Below are 17,174 nucleotides of genomic sequence, written 5' to 3' on the forward strand. Positions count from 1 at the left end.
AGAGTCGCAAATGCACTAGAATCTTATCATATATTTATGCTAAAAGTATGATTTCTATTTCTGTATTTTCAATAACTATTAATTATTTACAGTTTTTTAAAACTCACCTTTAGGTAAAATCTTTAGGCCATATTTAGTTTCTTCAGCAATTTCAGCGCGCAACTCATTTGCAATAAGTAATAATGACACCCTAAAATCAATATGAAATTATATATGGCGAAGCCTATGCAAGTGGAGTACATCAAGTTAATAGTTTTTTGTAGTCTATTTCGTTAACTCAAAAATAAATTACCAATTTATCATACCTATGCACAATACTGGGCAGCATCATGGCTTTATACCAAAAAACACCTGGAAACTCGTACTTGATACAGTATTCTGGTATGAATACTTCTAAGAAACCTTTAGGCTTATCGTCGCCTTGTGCTGCAGATATAAGTTTTTGTTGTTTTTCTGTGAATGATTTGATTGTGGGGGCTCTCGGCAGCAAACAATTCATTCTTGACGTTATATTACGGACCTGTTAATAAGTTTGTTCTATTATATCACTGTATTTACTTAAGCTGTATCTACTACAAGTTAATGTTCGGATTATTCTTTAGGTATTTTAGAAGTTATTATTTATAATAGAAGAGATATATATTAGAGACTATATTATGTTCAATACCTCTAGCATTGGCTGGTCCTTCGGTCCCAAAATTTCCAAATTGTATTTATTTCTGTAGTAATTTTCATATGTATCGTAGGTTTCAGTCTCAAATTGAGATTGCGGTGTCATGTATTCCAATACGTCGGACACTATATATCTGTTATAAAAATATGATAAATTAGCAAGTAGGTACAAAATGAGTAACAATAACTAATATATTTTAAAAATTAGTATAATAGGATAACAGAAAAAAGAAATTAAAAAGCAAAAAACGATAAAAAAAACAGTTACACTAACCTGTCTGGTAAAATAGACGATCGGTACCAAGGTGTCACTATAGAATATTTATAGTTGTCTCTTGTAACATTTAGAGATCTCCTCTCCTAGGCATACAAAAATGAGATTTTAATTAAATAACAAAATCAAACAGAATTTATATAATGGCCAGCAACCAACTTAGGAAAATACATAAACAGTTGGTACATACTTAAATATAGGGATATTGTAGATGTACGAAAAACGTATGTAACTGGATGGCAAATAAACTGACGGCACACTTGATGTTAGTTGTATTCGTCGCATTTAAATACGAATAGCCTGTGACGCGGTAACTCACGCGCGTCATATTAGCATTATAGTGTTCCCAAAAGGTGAAAATAAGAACTTTAGGACCTTCCACTACTCCCCCCAGTATGACCTGGACAAAGTGATTTTATAAAGATATAATTTTGATTTTTTATTTCAGATGATCTAGCACCGAGTTGGGAGTGTCACCGCCATTCGATTCTTTATTTCCAGACACTGCAGACTAATCGTCGCCATTGCTATATTTATCATAATATCACCATAAAAAAATTACACAATATTGTTCAAATGTCATACTATAATTCGTTTTAATAAATAAATTTCAACTAGTTTCATAAAAATCACAAAAATGTGCCTTTTTCACGCGAATTAACCCTATACCCCTCTTAAATAATCTTAACGACATTAAACACATGAGATTCCATCATTATCGTAATGCCTACTATATCCTGTTGAAGATATCACCGAAGCCAATAAAAATAATATAAATAATAGTAATACATATCGATACAATTGTGCTTATTGTACGGTTGAGACTGAATTAATGATTATTGATACACATTCTTAATTAATTTTCTTCTATATAAAAGTTTTTAACAACCTTGCTATAACATAAACACTATGGTTTTTGCAATAACCTACCGTAAAGGAAGGCGGGCCGATAGGGGGTACTTCGGTATATTGCTGCATTACTCCCCAGTCGATGTCGTAACCATTATCAGGTGTAAGTGGCACCACAAACATACAATTTTCTGTTCCATCATATACCAAGAACTGTTTTGCAATAGCCAGCACTTGATCGAAAATAAAAAAGTGGAATCTGAAATACATATATATCAATAACGCTATAAATATAAAATAGGTTCGTTGCATGGTAATCTAAATTTTGGTGGTATAAATATTTGTTTTTCTATAAATATAAATCGACCGATCGAATTGACGACCTCGGTGGTCTAGCGATCAAGCACACTGCTTTGCGACCGATGGTCGCGGGTTCGATTCCTTGCACGGCACAAACATTTGTATTCATGAGTATGATTGTTTGTATCGGTCTGGGTGTTTTCTATGTATAATATGTATGTATTTACAAAAAAAAAATATCTATGTATATGTATCAGTTTTCTAGTACCCATAACACAATCTCTAGATAGCTTAACTTGGGTCTAGATGGCTCTGTGTGAATTGTCCTGGGATTATTACTATTATTATTATTATTATTATATTAAATCACTTTTGTTATCTTTATATGATGTACAGTCAAAATAAATCAATAGGTTGAACAATCAACATAAAATAACTTTACATGTCCATTCCACGATAGAACAATATCAATACAAATGTGAATGTGTATAACTGTCGATAAATCGAAGGCAGTGTGCTGAACCGTTAAACTACTGAGTATTGTGAAAATCTAGAAATATAGAGGTAACATTTAATAATAACGTGTTTTCATTATAAGTAACAAGAAACTCACTGTTTAATAAGATCCAAAAGGGTCTTGTTGATTGGCACGACGGCATAATTGACTTGAATTGTAGTACTTACTTCCCCTACCGTCAAAAACAAGGGGAAGTCACATAACTTTGGCAAAGGTTTAGGCGTCAATAAACCGTAGCCCTCGGGACGTTGTAACAACTTGTATAATGCTCTCTCGCGAGAATCATTCGGTTCAGGGAAAGTGGCTATCACTTTTATAACATGAAGATAAAAATTATGCTGATTAATTTCCAAATTGCCGGGTCCTTTAAGGCTAGATGGGAACTGTAATTAGAATTAATATAATTAACATTATTAATTATTATATACTAGCTACCCACCCCGGCTTCGCACGAGTGTACATTTATTATACATATAAATCTTCCTCTTGAATCACTCTATCTATTAAAAAAATCCGTCGCGAAGTTTTAAAGATTTAAGGATGCATTATTTTATACTATGTAATGAAAAACGAATGATAGTTAAGTCAAACACATTTATAAACATAAAAAATAAATAAAATGGTTAAGAAACGGACTTTACCTGTTATTTGTAGGTATACTGTTATTCTGAGATGTAGGTCAATACTCTATATATATAAGTATTTAAATATATTAAACATGAACTATCAATAATAATTGCGTCGAATTCGTACGCTAGGGTTCCGGCCAAAATGTAATTATTACTCAATAAATATAACCTTTAATATTATTAATGTATAATTAACTAAACAAAACTTTAATACTATTAATGTTCCACTGTAATTGCAGTACAGAATGTAAATGCAGAAACGAATGAAATAAAACTAAACTTTATTGTATTGAAATAATAGTGATATTCATTGAACATCACAAGATAAGTAAGTCATCAAAGGTGCCGTAACGTTTATTATTGATAGCACAGATATTTTATACACTAAAAATCTTTGAATTAAATTTATATAACTAGAATACATCTGTGACATTTTAAAACTATATCGACTTTTTCTAATAAACATAAACAGTATCAAGGACATCACATTATTACCAATCATCTGAACTTATATATATATATATATATATATATTAAAAAATTACCATTTTTTTATGTTTACGCATTCTTTTCTTAGTTCCTGCTTTGGGTAAATCTCTAACACCTTCGTTTTCGTTGTCATCCCACTGCCAGTTTGGGAAACATTCCTTTATATCGTTACTATCAAATTCTACTAACCTAGAAATAAATATTATAACATAAGTATACAACTTCTAGGTTTTTAGTAGAGGAAGCTAAAGAGCATGAAATTTGACGTTCCACTGTCGATATCTACCCCAGTATGAGATACACGATATCTATGAATGTATGTAACGAATTTCCGCAACGCACTTTACTGGAGTGTAATGAGCTCTCTAGTGCGAGATCTTGGTCAACACGACGCTTTAGTTTTTATCTAGTAAAACATATTTTACCACACAAAGGATAACCAAGCTGTTATAAGCCTCCGTAACATGTACTTTTGTTGCCATATCTCATCTTACCGAAACACAGCTTGCAAAGGAAGCTGCTTGGCGAGTTATATAGGTGAGACACGGGTACGCAGGCAGGTAGAAAAATTCATATAAAAGAAAGATAAACTAAATAAACATAGGCATAACATACCCGTGAGAACGCGGCAATAAAGTGACTGGATCTAATTCACCTTCCTGGTGCAATCGTATACATGCATTCAACGCGGCCGACCGTTTCGCTGACTTTAGATTAAGCATTGGTGTGCCCTAAAACATTAGTGTTTAGGCGGAAAAAGAAAGCCATAATTAATATTCAATAATTGTCACACTCAAAAGTATATTTGACGAAAAACTATAAAATATATAAAACTTAATATACACAAAAACCTTGCTGAATTATATAACTAATCCTTTCTCTGAAATCACTCAGTCGATGGATGAAAATTTGTTTTTAAAAGTATTTTTTTAAAAAATCGTGAACGTAGTAACATACACGGCAGGCGTCATTATCCTATAATAGGTATAGACAAGCAACTTGTGCCTCTTTTCCTATTTTTTTTTTAATAATTCATAAGTAAATATTCATATTGAGATTTTATATTATAAGAACGTATACAAAAATACATTACCTCTATTTTCTCTTTGACTGGACATTCTATGGGCATGATTATGGTGATTTTTCGTAATATTTGATTATGATTATTCGTCACCTTTTCTTGGATCCACATGGGTGTTATAACCGTAAATTGATCGTGTGGTAAAATTGAGCAATATCGGTTGATAAGCGATATAGCTGACACAGACGAAAGGCGATCTAAACAGATTTATAGTATATATTATTATTATAAATTAAATAAAAATAATGTTTCTACTACAACCAAGAAATAAAACTATAATCTAAGTTTAGTCAATAATCAAGTAATTATAATACAATAATTTATGTATATATAACTAAATACTTTTATTACTTATTATTATCATTCACAGGCCATTCGACAATATGTTTTGGGTATGTTGAAGAGTACAAGAAAACTAGTAAAAGTGTCTAGTGGTTTTATTGAAGTTTTCAAAAACACAGGTTAAGAAACACTTACTGCCATGTTCCGTGAAATAAGGCGGAATATCGTCTTCATATAGATCTTGTAGTTCCTGTTCAGTTGGTGAGGCGCGGTCCTCTGTTTTCCCTACTAATACCTGTAATAAATGTTTCACCTTCAATTGAAAAAATAGCATATCGAGGTATACAAATCGGTAGATGTGACGTGCGCGAAATATTCATTATTAATTCATCGCCTATTTTTGAAATAGAATTACTTTTTATTAAATAATAATATTTTATTAAAATAACTGGTTACTCCCAGAACTCTAAATTTTGGTTCCTTTGGCACGTTCTTGAGTGTTTCTGTTATTTTAGATCAGCACTTAGTCCCGTTTTTTAGGTCATTTGGATGAAAGTAACTAGATAAGAAATCTATTCAAAAACAATACATTACAATCGTCAATGTTTTCGAATAATAAAATAAATTTTTCATAGAATAATAATTGATTTTTTCAAGAATCGATTATTTTTCCACAATACTAACCCGTGGCCGTTATACAAGCCTACAAACATCACTTACAAAAATATTTATATTGAATTATAAGCAAATAATAGATTATACCCAGAAGAGTGTTATCAGTATTTCTCACCAATGTATTAAAACAATTACTGTTCTACTGAAGCAATCACTGACTTCTTTACCAATTCAATCGCATAAAAATATAAATAAAATATTATACTAACGCCTTGAATGTGTTGCTCTATTTTTTGGAAATTCCTGTATTGCGCCTGAAATTTCTCCTTATTAGCATCATTGACTAATATGATATAGTTAGATTCAGAGCAACGTGCACGACCTGAAATGTCACTCAAATTTAGTTATATTATGAGTGGTCTATATGCAAAAGTTATGTGTATAAATTTCCATTATACATGTTTTTATATAATACATTAATCCAGCCATAAAACTTTCTCATAGTCAATTTTTGCTTACCTTTACTTTGTATATAGGATCTGTATTCAAGTGGCTGATCGTATCGTACTATTAACGAACACTGTGGCACATCCACGCCTTCTTCTATTACGCTCGTCGAGATTATACAGTTGAGTTCACTGTAATTACAATTTTTATTACATTTAAGGTCATTGAACTCTCATCGTGCAACATCTGTCACAAATGCTTAAATGTTATATAATATGTCATTTGCCTTTACTACAGTAATCACAATATTTCGTGACATTTTTTAATAAAAACAACAATGCCAAAATTAAAATGTTGTGTACGGCACATAATCTAATAATAGGTATCTATTTTCACCACATGAAGACCGTTTGTGACAAAAACATAAAAAAATTGTGTCACATTGTTATTTTAAATCTTGTTTCTTTTTAATATACATGTATCTGAGTTAAATAATTTTACTAAATCAATTTACATAATTTAAACTTTTAGTGAAATTTAAAATTAACAAATAAAGATCAAATAAATAGAGCAAGAGCCCACGACTGCCAGACATACGTCATTTTAGTAAACGTGAAAGTTCTTGTATGTGTGTCCCCAACACAGGAAAGAACGATCCCCAAACATGAAACCTGGATCGTGGTTCCTTTGGCAGGTACCAGGTAACAAAGGTGTAAAAAAATTCATATCAAATTCGTTATTTTAAGAAACTCCATATTTTCATATATTGTTCGTAGCATTATTATAACTTGCGCTGCTCATTGCCAGACACTTAGTGTGGTTCCAACCCCCCGCCGGACCCCCCTAAACTATACTATTTTAGAAATAAACTTACGTCATTTTAATAAAGCTGAACTTTATATATATTATTGAGAGAACTATTAAACTGAGTTTCCTAAATTGCCAGACAGTTTTCTTGGTTCCTTATCCTACCAGACTCATTGAAACCGTATATTGGGTAACAATGGTGTATACAATTTCATATCAAATTCGTTATTTTAAGAAACTCCATATTTTCATATGTTGTTCGTAGCATTATTATAATTTGCGCTGCTCATTGCCAGACACGTAGTGTGGTTCCAAGCCCCCGCCGGACCCCCCTAAACTATACTATTTTAGAAATAAACTTACGTCATTTTAATAAAGCTGAAATTTATATATATTATTGAGAGTTCTCTCAAACTGAGTTTCCTAAATTGCCAGACAGTTTTCTTGGTTCCTTATCATACCAGACTCATTGAAACCGTATATTGGGTAACAACGGTGTATACAATTTCATATCAAATTCGTTATTTTAAGAAAACTGTCTGGCAATTTAGGAAACTCAGTTTAATAGTTCTCTTAATAATATACATAAAGTTCAGCTTTATTAAAATGACGTAAGTCTATTTATAAAATAGTATAATTTAGGGGGATCCGGCGGGGGGTTGGAACCACACTAAGGGTCTGGCAATGAGCAGAGCAAGTTATAATACTGTTACGAGCAATATGTGAAAAAATGGAGCATCTTAAAATAACGAATTTGATATGAACATTTATACACCGTTGTTACCCAATATACGGTTTCAATGAGTCTGGTAGGATAAGGAACCAAGAAAACTGTCTGGCAATTTAGGAAACTCAGTTTGAGAGAACTCTCAATAATATATATAAATTTCAGCTTTATTAAAATGACGTAAGTTTATTTCTAAAATAGTATAGTTTAGGGGGGTCCGGCGGGGGGTTGGAACCATACTAAGGGTCTGGCAACGAGCAGAGCAAGTTATAATACTGTTACGAGCAATATGTGAAAAAATGGAGCATCTTAAAATAACGAATTTGATATGAAATTGTATACACCGTTGTTACCCAATATACGGTTTCAATGAGTCTGGTAGGATAAGGAACCAAGAAAACTGTCTGGCAATTTAGGAATCTCAGTTTGAGAGAACTCTCAATAATATATATAAAGTTTAGCTTTATTAAAATGACATAAGTTTATTTCTAAAATAGTATAGTTTAGGGGGGTCCGGCGGGGGTTGGAACCATACTAAGGGTCTGGCAATGAGCAGAGCAAGTTATAATACTGTTACGAGCAATATGTGAAAAAATGGAGCATCTTAAAATAACGAATTTGATATGAAATTGTATACACCGTTGTTACCCAATATACGGTTTCAATGAGTCTGGTAGGATAAAGAACCAAGAAAACTGTCTGGCAATTTAGGAATCTCAGTTTGAGAGAACTCTCAGTAATATATATAAATTTCAGCTTTATTAAAATGACGTAAGTTTATTTCTAAAATGGTATAGTTTAGGGGGGTCCGGCGGGGGGTTGGAACCACACTACGTGTCTGGCAATGAGCAGCGCAAGTTATAATAGTGCTACGAACAATATATGAAAATATGGAGTTTCTTAAAATAACGAATTTGATATGATTTTTTTTACACCTTTGTTACCTGGTACCTGCCAAAGGAACCACGATCCAGGTTTCATATTTGGGGATCGTTCTTTCCTGTGTTGGGGACACACATACAAGAACTTTCACGTTTATTAAAATGACGTATGTCTGGCAGTCGTGGGCTCTTGGGCTAAAAGACTTGTATGAAATAATAAAGTTACAATCTATACTCACTTTTTACTGAATTTCAATAGAGCCCTTTGGCTAGTTTTCCTTAAATAATATTGTTCTCTGGTATCTTTGAAGGGGTTAATATTAAAACCAACAAGAAAATCACCTTTCAAATAACCAAATTCCTCAGGATTTAGCTCCTTCGCATCTTTCAGTAAATTAAAAAGAATTTTCGCTGTAAATCTTTGTTGCGTAAATATTATACATGATAAAGGTTTTCTACTTTTATTAATTTTTAGTAGAACTGAAACAAATATTATGGACACCATTAACAAAATTTTGTCTTAAAGAACTCCTCCTCTTCTTTATTGCTGAAATTAATACTTTCCAAATTGTGCCGGCACTGTAAGTAACAGTAAACAAAATTCAAAATAACAAAAATGAAAAGAGATAGAATAACTATTCAAAAGTGCTTAACTTTATTTGAATAAAAATAATTTCTCTAAGTCAACCATTATTTGACTAATACTATTATTTTACAATTTTTCAATGAAATTACCTCCGCTCTTGTTAAACATATCAGGGTTGTATTCTTTCAGTATATTCAATAGCTGTACTATTTTTTCAGATGAATGATTTATTATTTTACCATACCCACGCTCATTTTCCATAGATTTTAATAAAATCGCTCTTGCCCTGGAAGTAACAAAACAGGTATTAATATTATGATGCCTCTGTCAATTATAGTATCATCATTTTTAAATGACAACGCTCAAATTTGTATATATTTGACCAGACGGGTCAAATATTCAAAGATACACAAATTAGTGCGAGCGCTTTTTTGGCCATGTGGGGAAAATATCGATTATATATTAATTATTATGTGTATTTTGTGCAACAAAAATGTATTACTAATATACATATGTCTATGTATAATAAGATATCCATTATAAAATACTTTTAATACTTACTTTTAAATATAAGGAATGGAACGATATTTTATCTATACATATAAATAAAATTGTTTGTAATATTGAAATAACCGTTTTTTACTACATACATATGAATATAAATACGGTACATACACTAAAATATCATTTTGTACTCTGCTAATCTCTGAAATGGCTGGACCGATTTTGACAGGACTTTATTGGCAGGTAGCTGATATAATAAGGAGTAACTTAGGCTACTCTTATTTTAGAAAATCTCTTATGTTTTAGAAAAATAAAGTCAATTCAAATCCCACGCGGACGAAGTCGCGGGTACAGCTAGTCATTCATAAAAATAATCATCAGTGATACTCATTTTATCACTGATGATTATTTTATGGTATCATCAGATGTATTAGTGACATAAATCACAACGATTGCAATCTTTTTGCAATCGTTATAAACAGGGCTCATAGTAAACTATTCTGATTTGGATTAATAAAGGAAAACCAATAGATTTTTTTAATGTAATTAGAATGCTAAACAAACTGGCGGCCCACCTGACGATAAGTGGTAACCATTGTCCATATCCTATTAATAATATAAACGCGAAAGTTAGTATCGATGGATGTTTCTTACTCTTTCACGCCATAACTACTGAACGGATTTTGAAAATACTTAACAATAATATAGCTTATACATCAGAACAACACATAGGCTGTAATTAAAAATATATTATGAAATGATAAATATCAAGTGAGATGCATACGATCGCGCGGGTCAGCTAATACATTATATGAACAGCACCACTAATACATAATGTTACGATCCAGTTACCTCTCATGCGTTGCCATTTCAGAGAGCTACGATATGCCTCTTTACAAAAATCCCCTCGGTAAAACTCGTTAGAATCATCATCATCATCATCATCATCTGCTTCTTCCTTATCCCATTTATTTGGGGTCGGCGTAATATGTTTTTTGCTTCCATTCATCCCTGTTCGCAGTCATCGCGTTATTTACTTCCTTTCTTACCATATCATCTTTCACACAGTCCATCCATCTCTTTTTCGGCCTTCCCTTATAACCATCCTCATTCATATGTAACACCTTTCTTAAAATATTATCCTCGTTCCTACGTGTCCTTACCATGATAGACGATTACTCTTCAACCTCTCTGACACCGGTGCCACTTTCATACTTCCTCTAATGTATTCATTCTTTATCTTATCTATTCTTGTCACACCACACATCCACCTCAACATTCTCATTTCAGTGGCATGCAGTCGTCTTTCATCCGTCGCCTTTACGTACGCCTTTTTCACACGTCGTTGCCGTAACCTGCCGCCACTTCATCCATCCTGCGTTAATTCTATGCTTTATGGTCCTGTCTAATTCACCATTGCTTTGGAGGAGAGAACCTAGATACCGGAAATCGGAGCAGATCGGTAATGGAGCTCTATTTAGTGATATGGCTGCAGAGCGGGAAAGAAAGCCAAAATCACAAAACATGTATTCTGTTTTGGAAACATTAATTTTTAAGCCCCCGCTTTCCACCTTTTGCTGCCACATCACTCGTTAGAATCGTTATAATATTATTGCCAGCGAGTGATCTGGGATTTTTGTTGGCGCAATAGAAAGGTATCTAATGTTACCTTTTATACTATTTCATAAATTAGAAGTTTAAACATAACAAATACTGACTGGATCGATTGAGATATTGTGAATGTGTACATGAGTTCCTCTTCTTTGGTCAGGGACTTGCGTTTCAGTCGCTCTAATACAATTATATGTGCTAGAATCCCTATAGCACCTCCATAAACTCCCATTTCGTTTATATATAATATCATTGATACAATCATGTTCTTTACAGCTTTCACTATCTGAAAGGTTAATATAATAATATCATAAAAAGTAATGTAAAAAAACATAATAAAAATACTCGCAAAGTGACATGCATCTGACATTTTGTCAGACATATATGTCTGTATTTGTCGTAGAATCTTGGTCACTAAATCATAATGCGATCCACACAGAAATAATGTAGTGACCAATATTCCGTCCTCCAATATAATTTATGTATATATAGGCTGTTATCAAATAATCAGCTTAACTTCTAGTGGGTATTATATATTATGATTATGGTAATGATGGATTTAATGTACCTAATGACATTAATTATCTCATACCCTAACTGCTCCTTAAATGCAAATATCCTATTTTTTGCTAATTTGCCTTTAAAAGCAGCTGTTCGCCCTTCGGGCACAGAATTTCGTAGGAACTAAAGGGGAACAACTGCCTCAGTCCCTGAATAAGGAGATTTACAAGCACATTGTGGCATTAAAAGAATGAGTTTGTTTTATTGTTTTATATTTAAATACTATTAAAGCATGAATTTAATTTATGCTCTTAACTTATATAAATAAAACTGTAGCAAGTAAAGCAGATTACTTAGTAGCATCCTACACATAACGACTATGTCTAGGTATAGTTTGAACTATGAAAATACCTTTTTGGGATCATTTGTGATGTCTTGTTGGCCACGTTTTAACTGTAGGATGTTGTCACCATTAAATGACGGTAATTTAATGTCTATTACAATATTCTGCAACTCCGTCAATATTTGTATTGCTTCTAGTGCAGCCTTTGTTAGGACTGGAGTTTTATAAATTTGTAGTAGTTCATTTGGATTCGTCGAGTACCTAAACGAAATTGTCTTTTTTATTAATATAATAACAAAGATGTTTATTATGGCATTAAAGGCCCATTTGTTGCTAACAATTTTTACTCGTTTGGTAGACAAATTACTGTTACAGTACAGTTTTCTGTGCATAGAGTCGAGTTTATCATTATTATTTTTAAGTCTGGCTAGTTAATTATTTTTATAAAAAATAAACTGGGCAGATAATTATGACAATCACTTAAGGCTTGGGGATACACGATATGCTGGCCACCAACCGGCCCCTATTCTGCAGGGGATTAATGATGGTAATCCCACAGCATTTCCACATTCTTTAATTTGTAAACGTAGATTCGTTTCCCACGACCTCGCAACACGTGTTCCACTTCTAAAATGCGTTCAGCGAAATTTAGTACATTTGTACGTTTCTTTACATATTACGCAATATGCACTAGTTAATATGTTGTTTCTAATTTGGGGCCAAAAAAAATTACGTGATTACATACAATTGGCTATGTAGAGCACACTAAAAGAAACGTCACGTGATTGACAACTACTGAAATTTAAAGTATCGCACAAAAACAATTTCCGTGATATCTTTTATGTGGTACTTTTAGTGTAGATTAAACATTAGGTTATTTTAATATTTCCTTCTATATTAGTTTTTATATGTAGCGGCAATGACTTGATATATCAAATGGCCGTTCTATAGCCAGTTACTATGACTTACTTTAAAACTTCTCCTAATTCATTAACTGTTGCAATAGTCGCATGAAATGTTGTTTCTAAATCTCGTAAAGATTCTGCAACCTTATTAATAGTTACATTCGCATTCAGAAGTGTGGAGGTTAAACCTGAAAGTAACCAATAATTGTAATCATTACCATTTCGTTGTAACAACATCAGATTAATAAGCATTTTTCAATATAAAAAAAAAGTTTGTTCATAACATTTATAACTCACCAAGGACCCTTGGTTGTAGTTTTAATGGGCATGTCTCAAAATGCTTCATGACCATCCTCATTGGATGATCGTCAATAGCATGGTGACACTCATCAAATATTATTAAGCTTATATTCTCGATTTTTATATATCCATGCGTGAGCATGTCAACCATAATTTGAGAGGTCATCACAATAACCTGAAATATATTTACTGTGCATTTAATACAGAACAAGTACTGTGCAGTACATATTATTAAAGTATAATAAAAGAGCACAGTTAAAGTGTATTGTGTATGACTGTTTCTGCAGATAAGCAATTAATAGTGTGGTATATTTAATAATTTATCAGCTTCTATCGGGCTTGTTAGGAAGTCACACTAATTCGTTTACAAAGATACAAATATGCCCTATAGTGCGATTTTCGAGTGCAAACATAGTAGTATAGCTAAAAATGTGTCAAAAGGTGAGGATATATATCTTCATTCTGCGGACGTAATATGTTAGGTATATTTTCAATTAAAAAACTTTTAAAACACCTAAAGAACATCGTAACTAAACAAACGAATAATTAATTTGTTTCATGACAGGAAGAATTATATTTATTTAGTTGGCTACATAGCTAATTAATTAGATTTGTGTTTATATGTGTCAAAAAGATGACACGAGGAGTATGTGTGCATTATTGGCGATAGTAGTTCTTTCTATCTACTTTTTTGTTCTGTGTTTTTTACTACTTAGAATGTAATTGTAGTTTGTCTATGTGTAATAGGTGTAATACATATACTTCAGTAGTAAAAATGCAAAGTATGTACGTATTTTTCTTAGAACTTTAATAAAAGTCATCCGGGTATGAAATATGGGTAATATTTCATACCCATATATCAGTGTAAGTTTAATTAATTAAAAAAAATCGTTGCAATACCTGATATATTGTTAATTCTTCGTCCCATTTATTCTTATCCCAGTAGTCGACTTTGTTTTCACTGCTATACGCACCTACACCCTTAACTGGGCACAAATATTCAATTACTTTTTGCTGAAACCAAAAACATAACAAATAGGATTTCTTTAAAACAATTAAAAGTACTTAACAAATATGTTAAGTACTTTTAACATATTTGCCGATTTTTGTAATATCATATTGTATGGATAAATATGACATAAAAGAGCGTAGTGGCTTATTTCATTAATACTGGGTATTACACACCCAATGTTTTGTCAGTCCAAATTGTATACAATAATACTATTTTTTTCACGAATATAGTATTAGCACAGATAATATAATATTACATACAGATACCCCATCCCATACAAGAAAATGGTTCCTTCCTAACTCGGGCTATTTTATTTCGCCGCCGTAGGCGCTAGATGTCGCTATATCTGAAGCAGTTCGGATTACTAGTTGGTGATTAGTAATAAAGCATGAAAATAGATGGCAGAGAATTCGGTCTACATGACATCTGTTTTGCAAAGATACGTACATAATAGATATATAACTGTATCGAACTCCTGATTGGGTACAATCGAAAATTCAATGTAGGTATAATATTGTTCGCTGACAGTCTACAGACACGGCTAATGTACCTATGTATCTATGTACTATGTTACAGTTACTTTTTTACATTAGGCATGTGTGGCTTTTTTTCTCCCGACGAAGATATGTCGTAACGCGTCTGCACTAAAATCGGGCTATCGGTTAAGGAGCAATAGCTCCTTAACGAATAGCCCGATTTTAATACGGTTTTTTTTATTTAAATTGTTATGTGATAGTGATAGATTTTAGCTATAATCAATTGATGTGCATATGGGTACCTCATATAATTTTCAGTGTATAATTATTTCTCAATATGTAGTTAATTATGGTAAACTGGCAATTTGTAAAACTGAAAATAATATCTGCAAACCATCAATCTGTTATATGTAGGTTCTTTCAGGGATACTACATCGGTGCTAATGACATGTAGGTTATTTTGATGTTATACCTATTTGTAGAACCTTCGATATCTACAAACTACGCCTTTACTGCTAGTTTTTTGGTATTCATGTAAGTTGTTATTCAGTTGAAATTAAGCTGCGAAATTACAGGATATTTGGACATAACATCTATGTTCTCCGGAATGATAACGTATGCGGGATATAGCGGGCACGACATGATGACGTAATGCTGTTTAATAATATATGTGTATGTATGTACGTCGGATAGCGTCGTGGTTGGATGGATCGTCAGCTTATCTACCATTTCAGTTAATAATAGTAGGTAGTAACTTTTGACAATATGGATGAAGGAGGGTAACGGTGATGATGATGAGATCAATAATGACTGTTGACGATAGTGACGGTGGTATTTATTTATGACCACCATAAAATTCATCATTGGCAGTATTCTCAACATTATCATCATTGTTCATCATGATGATTGAGATCAAATTAATTAATTGATTAAAAAAGTAGCAAGTATTAGGTAGGTACTAAGTCCTTATATGACTTAAATACAAGGTTCTGGGATGCTCTGATATACTACAGTCTCTAGATTTTGTTTCTTATTAGTATTCCACGACCAAAGTCTATAGACAGGGAAATATAGATTTACACAAAGTTTTTTGATGTAAATGGGAATTATTATACACATTGCACATTGCATTGCATAGTAAATAATTCCTGACATTTTAAATCGAATGAGGTGAAACTAACATTGCATGAACACAACACTTGAAGATCATAACATTTTCATTTCGGGTAATAAAACACTTTTTAATAATTTATTAATCACAGAATAAACAATTGTTAATAATTTACAATAATATTTCGTTCACTGCTTGTCTGTTATACCACTAAAACTTCAAACACTTCTGTTATTTTTATATTATATTCCAAATAAATCAATATCAAGACATAATATTTCATCAAAATCATTTCATAATTAATTCCTGGTACACAAAATATTCCTGGATTTGTTGATGAAGCAATATAATAATAATCATGAGCTTAAATCATAAACTTATTTGTAGTCGGTTACACATAATATAATTACTTGGAATTTCTTCTCATCACTAGTCCGTTGCTTTCTTACTTATTTAATTATATTATTAATTGCATTGTGATTAATAATTTACAGATTTTTCTTCTGCTTTTTTCTCTTATTTTTACTTGCATTATTATTTTATACAGTAAAATGTTATTTATCTTCATCTGAATGACTAGGAGATTTAGAATATCATCTCTTATTTGTTTAAACTTTGTTCAGTATTAAGTTGTTGATGTGGGGCTGTTCAAGTATTACGTAAGCAGATTTATCACAATTATTTACCCCCCATCCCCCGTTGTCAGCAAAAGTAAGCAAAGCTCTTACCCCCTCCACCCATGCTTACGTAAACATCTCTCAATTAATGTATTGTTTTTTTTAGCAAAGATGTGAGGGTTGCCATTCGTGTAAAAAAGTAAATACGAATATGACGTAATCATCACAGACTCCCCCACCCCCATGTCATCCAAAATAAGCAAATAAAAGACCCCCCCGCCCCCCTATAGTGCTTACGTAATACTTGAACGGCCCCTGTCAGGAAAATCTGAAAACAATATCATATACCATGTTACATTTTCATGAACTTACATGAATGAATTTACATGAAAGTAACTAAACTGTAACCTTATTAGCACAATAAACATATTATTCATACATCATATTCATTCAGTTCTAATAAAATATAAAAATAATACTACTGTTTAGTACTTTATTTTGATTAATAATTTTCAGTATTTTCTCAATCAATCAATCAAAAATTATAAAATCAGTGTTAGTTTTTTGAAGTTACATTCATAACAATAATAAAAACATAATAATACCACATTAAAGCGGTCACCAAGTACCTATGTTTA

The 17,174-nt window shown here is 32.0% G+C and overlaps 1 protein-coding gene across 1 annotated transcript in view; it reads right to left on the reverse strand.

Annotated features, from left to right (window-relative positions):
• LOC131851070 (endoribonuclease Dicer) overlaps window positions 1–17,174 on the reverse strand; it is a 41,788-nt gene that overhangs the window by 19,045 nt on the left and 5,569 nt on the right. The window contains exons 4-22 of the mRNA XM_059201497.1: window positions 14,221–14,334; window positions 13,318–13,495; window positions 13,085–13,208; window positions 12,184–12,376; window positions 11,379–11,557; window positions 9,306–9,442; window positions 8,810–9,050; window positions 6,228–6,346; window positions 5,978–6,090; window positions 5,289–5,388; window positions 4,824–5,008; window positions 4,346–4,461; window positions 3,787–3,919; window positions 2,709–2,995; window positions 1,877–2,054; window positions 947–1,032; window positions 668–806; window positions 306–520; window positions 108–190 (exon numbers count right to left, since the gene is read on the reverse strand). Of these exons, the coding sequence (XP_059057480.1) occupies window positions 108–190; window positions 306–520; window positions 668–806; window positions 947–1,032; window positions 1,877–2,054; window positions 2,709–2,995; window positions 3,787–3,919; window positions 4,346–4,461; window positions 4,824–5,008; window positions 5,289–5,388; window positions 5,978–6,090; window positions 6,228–6,346; window positions 8,810–9,050; window positions 9,306–9,442; window positions 11,379–11,557; window positions 12,184–12,376; window positions 13,085–13,208; window positions 13,318–13,495; window positions 14,221–14,334 (2,920 nt within the window). The remainder of the gene's footprint in view (window positions 1–107; window positions 191–305; window positions 521–667; window positions 807–946; window positions 1,033–1,876; window positions 2,055–2,708; window positions 2,996–3,786; window positions 3,920–4,345; window positions 4,462–4,823; window positions 5,009–5,288; window positions 5,389–5,977; window positions 6,091–6,227; window positions 6,347–8,809; window positions 9,051–9,305; window positions 9,443–11,378; window positions 11,558–12,183; window positions 12,377–13,084; window positions 13,209–13,317; window positions 13,496–14,220; window positions 14,335–17,174) is intronic.

The sequence above is a fragment of the Achroia grisella genome, unplaced genomic scaffold, assembly GCF_030625045.1.
Source record: "Achroia grisella isolate CSIRO2021 unplaced genomic scaffold, CSIRO_AGI_Agris_v1 utg780, whole genome shotgun sequence".
NCBI lineage: Eukaryota > Metazoa > Arthropoda > Insecta > Lepidoptera > Pyralidae > Achroia > Achroia grisella.